Source organism: Bos indicus, chromosome 13 (genome assembly GCF_029378745.1).
Source record: "Bos indicus isolate NIAB-ARS_2022 breed Sahiwal x Tharparkar chromosome 13, NIAB-ARS_B.indTharparkar_mat_pri_1.0, whole genome shotgun sequence".
In the NCBI taxonomy this organism is placed as follows: Eukaryota; Metazoa; Chordata; class Mammalia; order Artiodactyla; family Bovidae; genus Bos; species Bos indicus.
This window is the reverse complement of record NC_091772.1, coordinates 73,592,821-73,599,873: the sequence shown is the minus strand read 5'-3', so window position 1 is coordinate 73,599,873 and position 7,053 is coordinate 73,592,821. Positions and strand designations below refer to the sequence as shown.

At 44.7% G+C, this 7,053-nt stretch overlaps 1 protein-coding gene across 1 annotated transcript; it reads right to left on the bottom strand.

Annotated features, from left to right (window-relative positions):
• Positions 1-1,613: 1,613 nt before the first annotated feature.
• LOC109567763 (antileukoproteinase-like) lies at positions 1,614-4,418 on the bottom strand. The gene is made up of 4 exons (XM_070801746.1): positions 4,255-4,418; positions 3,184-3,345; positions 2,618-2,767; positions 1,614-1,870 (listed from the first exon to the last, which is right to left on the bottom strand). The coding sequence occupies exons 1-4, from the start codon at positions 4,337-4,339 to the stop codon at positions 1,842-1,844; spliced, it is 426 nt and encodes a 141-aa protein (XP_070657847.1). The 5' UTR covers positions 4,340-4,418; the 3' UTR covers positions 1,614-1,841.
• Positions 4,419-7,053: the final 2,635 nt, after the last annotated feature.

The window sequence follows — 7,053 nt, the reverse complement described above, 5'->3', positions numbered from 1 at the left end:
ATTTTATGTGCAACTTTTAAAAAACATATTTATTTGTTTATTTGGTTATGGCAGGTCTTAGTTGCAGTGCTGAGATCTTTAATTGAGACGTGCAAACTCTTAGCTGTGGCATGTGGGATCTAGTTCACTGACCAGGGATCAAACCCAGCCCCATGCATTGGGAGCATGGAGGCAACCACTGGACCACCAGGGAAGTCCCTTTATGTGTAATTTTAAAATATATATGAATATTTCATTCTATACATTGTATCACCAATCTTATTTTCCTAATAAGTTTTCTGTGATACGTCTTCATATTGATTCATATAAATTTATTTTTATTTTTCTATAGCATAGCAAGCATATCAAAGTATGAAATTTAACTATTTCACAAATGCAGGCTGGTATCAGTTTCTGACTCTTTGGAACAGTCTTATACTAAACATCCTAATACATGTATTAGATTCCCATTGGCAAATATTTTGTCTTTCCTGTGTTTCTGAAAGGAAAATTGCTAAATGATATATGTAACTTTTTAGTTTTATTAGGCATAACCAGATCACTCTTCCAAGTGGTTGTACCAATTCACATTTCCATCTGCAAACTATTAAGAGTCTCTGAGTGTTTATATTGTAGCCTTTTCTTAAAGATTATTTATTTGTTTATCTTACGTTTTTGGCTGTATTGGGTCTTCATTGCTGTGTGTGGACTTTCTCCAGCTGCAGCGAGTGCAGTCTACTCTCTGTGGTGCGCACGTTCTCATGCAGCGGCTTCTCTTGCTGCAGAGCACAGGCTCTAAGTGCACAGGCTTCAGAGTACTTAAGCTCCACAGCACGTGGGATATTCCTGCACCAAAGATCAAACCCTGCGTTGGCAGGTGGACGCGTAACCAGTGGATCACCAGGGAAGACCTATAATGTAGACTTTTCATTCTTGCCATTCTGATCAATAAAAAATGGTGTCTGGTTGTTTTAATTGGTTTTTTCTTGTAACTGGTGACATTGAAGCTCCTATATATCTATATACAATCTGCTATAATAACCTCTTATTTGATTGTCCATCCTATTCATGGTTCATTTTTTTCTAAGAGGTTGGCTGTTTTTCTTACTGATCTGTAGAAATTCTTCACATATTTTTCTATTTGTTTGTTTGTGATAATCATTCCAGGTATTTACTTCTAAGCTCTCATTTATCTTTCAACTTTTTGTGTTTGTCAATTTTGCTCCTGATGTCATCAAACATAATCATTTTTTTAAACTCTTTGCACCTTGTTTGCCCTGAAGTAAGTCTAACGTTTGCTGATCATCTACTATGTGATGGTCAGTGAGCTATTCCTTTCACATGTTATCACCTCTAATCCTGATCACTTTACGAAATTGTCATTGCTGTTATCGTTTCCACGTTACAGATGACAAGACTAAGGGTCAGTGGGACAAAGTCATTGCCCAAATCTACAGAACCTGTCCTCTATGAATGTAAGATTTAAACCTGTATCTGCTTGGAACCAAAACACTCTCTTCTTCGGATTGCTATTTTATGGGTTTTTGGAGAAACCCCGCACATTCAGACATTTTATTCTTCATCTCACTCCTCATACCCTAGTCCACACTCAAAAGAGTCAAGGAAGATGCAAATGCAGAGAAAACCTAGTACATTTATTTATTCACTGATCAATAGGCATTTCCTGTCGTGTGCCAAGCTACACACTGGGTGCTGGGGATACAGAGATAAAACAGGCCAGATCTTGTCCCCAAAGGAGTATTGGTCTCAAAACCACATCTTGACCGAGGTGCTTCCATTGTTTTCCAGGCTTGCAGGGTGGGGAGTAGGGGGAATCCCCAGAGCACACAGACCAGGAAGTCCTAATGTATTTGACCTGGAAAGGTTGAATCTGTAGAAAGAAAACAAAGTGGAGCCTCAGCACAGGAATTATTTAAGTGACCCTATATCCTTCCCACCCAGATGGTCCTTCCACCACCAAGTCCTAGATCCCCTGGGATAAGTAGAGAGCATTGTGCTGGAATAGTTGAAACAGTGCTGGCCTTTGATGTAGGAATCAAGACAAAATCCGGGCTTTTCACAGGCTCTTCTCTGCTGCCCTCTGATAAAATCAGAATATTGGGCTAGACTGACATCTATGCATCTTACTAGAGTTCCCTGTGGTTCCAGATAATTCAGCCAATCGGGGCCATAACCACAGCAACATTTTCTGAATGCAAACAGTACTTCAAGTCTTAAAAATCACTTTTACATTTAGTATCACCATGGATATAATTGCGTCCATTTTACAGATGGGGAAACTGAGGTCAAGGATGAAATACTTGCTCGTAGTAACACAACCAGTCAGAGGCAGAGATGATATTCAAAGATAGAACTTTTGCCTCTTGTATCATGCTCCTTTGTCCTGCCTTATTCCAAGACGCTTTCCTTCCTAGGACCCAGCACGGCCTGTCATAGGTGCCTCCTGGGACTTGTCTAGAAAACTCTAAGGGGTGAAGGTCATTGAAGGGCAGAGGATCTGCTTGGGGAATGGGGAAGTACTGGAAGATGTCAAGCAACCTCTTTCACATACACAGGTACCATTAGGTTGAGAGCATATTAAGGTCCAGGGGATGTGAAGCTTGCTAGATCTTCTCACCTTTCACCGGCAGGACACATGAATTCCCACATGGACCGCTGCAGCACTTGAAACCATTCAGGCAGTGGCTGTCGTTCTGGCAGTCGTCTACAGGGTTTTGCCTCTCACAGCGGCCGGTGACCACTGGACACTTCCCAGGAGTGACTTTAACTGATGAAAACAAAGTGACAATTCAGAGGCTTCACCCCGTGGGACATCACCCAAATTCCCAACTCCATCTTCACCCCATACATGGAAATTGGTTCTTCCCCAACTTCAGGATCCAATCTGAGGCTGGTGCATGTCCTAAAGAAGACTCTCTCCCGCCAACAGGACCCCGATCAGTGTCTGACATACGTGTGTCTAATGGACAGGCTGATTCATGAGCTGACTGACCTGCTGACTGACGGGCTCACCAACTGGCCTACTGTCTACCTGAGAAAACAGAGCTGGTAGAGGGGGTGGAGAAACCCTGACTCTATCCCATCCTCCACCTCAGTTCAGACGAGCCCTCTCCACTTGCCCAAGAAGCGTGTCCTCAAGCTCAGTCCTCCCTGATCCCCCTTTCCAGGACTGGACTTCCTCACCTGGCTTTGACGTGTCTACAGGATCCGTGCATTTGATGCCACAAAGACCCTGGCAGCATTTCTTCCTCTTCGGACACTCCCAGTCACTCTGGCATTCAGGAGGTTCATATGCAAAGCACAGCACAGGGCGTACGAAAGGACAGACGCCAGGTTTACCTTTTCCTGAAGGGTAAGAACAAAGGGGGAAGAAGAAGCTGGCGCTGAGTCATGATCACAATCCTGCAGAAGGAACCAGGGGAGGAGAGAAACCTAACCGGAGTAGCTGACCCCAGAGGAATGAAGGGAGCCATTAGGATTCCAGTTTCAAGGCCGGTGTGGGACAGTGCCAAGCTCAGCCAAACCCTCAACCGAGAGGGAGTCAATGGGAAAGAAGGTGTAGATGGTGGTGTGCCACTAGATCTTTCAAGAGGGAGACTGTGTGGGGTTTGCCAGTTTCCCTGGTATAAATATTCTGACTAGTCCTTATTTCAAGCTACCAATGTGACATCAGCCACCTCACAGAAGTCTTGAAGATTTCTCAATCAGCTATTGCATGTCTGTATAAGTCAGCTCCGGGGAGTGCTGAACAGAGTTCATGGTCACGTATTCCTGGCCCAGGGCTGGCTGGGAGGGAGGCAGAAAGAGACAGTGACAGCAAGAGAGGCCACTCATTCGAGATTAAACAAAGGAGAACAGATCAACTGAGAAGCAAATAGAAAGTGCTATTTGCGTCTCAGCAAACAGAAAGAAATAGAGTGACCATTAACAACAGCAACAAAAACACATGAAGAGAAACAGAGAACAATTTGGAAAATTAAAACAGATAGTGACCAAAATAATGTGACCCAGGAAAAAAAAACAGTAAAGAAGGAGCAATGGAGAAATAACAATAAGAAATACAGGGGCTTATTTCTGAATGTACAGAAACTCTCTTAGTTGAAGTCCTCAGAGACATGCTTGAAATTAAGGGCCATAGGCCATTGGAAAGAGGGCTTCAAGGCCAGCCCCCGGGGCTAAAAAGAAGAGGTTATTCCGACGCTGAGCCGTCACTGACTTTGGTACCTGCGTATGGCCCGAGAGAGTTCAACTCACCTTTGGGAGCACCTTCCACAGCCCAGGGCATCAGGAATCCAAAGGCAAATATCACCAGGAAGACGATAAGGCTGCTGGACTTCATCTTGAGGGCAGGTGGGGCGGTGGTGACCAGTGTCAGCCTCACCCTTTATACCCGCTCCGATGGGTGTGCTCCCTTAGGAACTGCCCTGAGTTCTCTCAGCTGCTACTTCCTCAGCAGGAAATTCAGGTGAGGACAGTGACCACGCCATCCAGAGTGTTGCTGGCTCTTTCCTGCCCTTAGGCAAGAGCATGAGGACTAGGAAGGGGATTGAAGGACTTGGATGGGGTGGTGTCAGAAAGCCACTGGGAGCACGTTAGGAGACCCTGAATACCCTCCTTTGGGGAGAAGGGGGGAGGGGCAAAGAGGGCCAAACAGGACATTACAAAGGAACTTGTTAGAAATCCGGAACCATGGCCTCTCAAAGTGCCATGACTTTCCCACATCCGGGACACTGGAGGCTTGCCACATTTGTTACCACATTACCCAGAGTCATTCCCTTCCATAAAGGGCAGGTGACATTTTCTCTCGTTCTCTCCTGACTTATTACCATGTGATACTTGCAGGGCCAGTCACACAGAGAATCTTTGCTGAATGACAGGTGGACAGGGGACAGCAAGGAAAACCTCTCTGGGCTTCAGCTTTCCCAGTTGTGAAGTGGGGATAATAGTAACGGACTAGATCACAGAGGGGGAACTTGAGTTGAAAAGAGTGGAAGGAAGTTGAAGGATGAACACACTACCTGTTAGCAGAATGGAAGTGAGACTGATGCAAAGTCAGTCACGGTGGAGCTCTGTTTCCTGAGATAAACCGATGGGGCTCTTCTTAGCAGTCAGTTGAAGAGCCAGTTGAAACAGGTGTGTCATTTCATAGGCTCAAAAAATCCTCTCACACCCCAGAGTCATCCTCACTGCTCTTGCATGATCATAATGGACATTTATTGTACACTGGCTACATGATGAGAAATTTAAACAATTTTAAATAGCAAAATGGCCGGGAGAAATATCAATAACACCAGATATGCAGATGACACCACCCTTATGGCAGATAGAGAAGAGAAACTAAAAAGCCTCTTGATGAAAGTAAAAGTGGAGAGTGAAAAAGTTGGCTTAAAGCTCAACATTCAGTACACGAAGATCATGGCATCCGGTCCTATCACTTCATGGGAAATAGATGGGAAAACAGTGGAAACAGTGTCAGACTTTATTTTTGGGGGCCCCAAAATCACTGCAGATGGTGACTGCAGCCATGAAATTAAAAGACACTTACTCCTTGGAAGGAAAGTTATGACCAACCTAGGTAGCATATTGAAAAGCAGAGACATTACTTTGCCAACAAGGTCCGTCTAGTCAAGGCTATGGTTTTTCCAGTGGTCATGTATGGAGGTGAGAGTTGGACTGTGAAGAAAGCTGAGTGCCAAAGAATTGATGCTTTTGAACTGTGGTGTTGGAGAAGACTCTTGAGAGTCCCTTGGACTGCAAGGAGATCCAACCAGTCCATTCTGAAGGAGATCAGCCCTGGGATTTCTTTGGAGGGAATGATGCTGAAGCTGAAACTCCAGTACTTTGGCCACCTCATGAGAAGAGTTGACTCATTGGAAAAGACTCTGATGCTGGGAGGGATTGGGGGCAGGAGGAGAAGGGGATGACAGAGGATGAGATGGCTGGATGGCATCACCGACTCGATGGACGTGAGTCTGAGTGAACTCCGGGAGTTGGTGATGGACAGGGAGGCCTGGAGTGCTGCGATTCATGGGGTCGCAAAGAGTCGGACACGACTGAGCGACTGAACTGAACTGAACTGAACTGATATAGCAAAGAAAGCCTCTTAAGGTGAAACCAAGAAAAAAAAAAATGCATGAAATACAGAAAGTAGAATGTAGGAGAGGAAAAGAAGAGAGTCCTCATGATGATGGTGACAGAAGATCCCAGAGTGAGAGCTGAGTGCCAGAAATACAGATAGGACAAACTAGAGGTTATGTGGGGAGAAGGAAGCTGGGAGGGACAATACAGGGGTAGGGGACTAAGTGTGCGTGTAAGTCATTTCAGTCGTGTCTGACTCTTTGCAACCCTATACACTGTAGCCCGCTAGACTCCACCTGTCTATAGGATTCTCCAGGCAAGAATATGGGAGTGGGTTGCCGTGCCCTTGTTCAAAGGATCTTCCCAACCCAGGAATCAAATCTGTGTCTCTTTCATCTCCTGCAAGGACAGGCAGATTCTTGCCATTAGCACGACCGGGAAACCCAGGGGAACTAAAAGGTACAACCTATTATGTATAAAATAAGCTACAAGTATATATTGCCTAACCTGGGGGATAGAGCCAATATTTTCCTATAACTATAAATGGAGTATAACCCTTAAAATGTCAGTCACTATATAATATGCCTGTAACATATAATATTGTATATCAACTCTACTTCAACACAAAAATTTTAAGAAATATAAAGAGAAAACATAAAACAATTGCACATTTGCTACTTCAAAATGAAAAAAAAAAAAAAAAGAAAACCACGAAACTACCAGACCAGATTAAAGAGGGTCAGAGGGCCCCAGGAAACTCATCTTCTGAAAGGTGAAATTAATAGAGAACATCTGGCACTGATGAATACATGGAGAGGAGATTCGCGACTAGTGAAGAGGATGTGGCTGAATAGATGATCTCTCAACTCACACGCAGAGAAGGCAGTGGCACCCCACTCCAGTACTCTTGCCTGGAAAATCCCATGGACGGAGGAGCCTGGTGGGCTGCAGTCCATGGGGTCGCTAGGAGTCGGA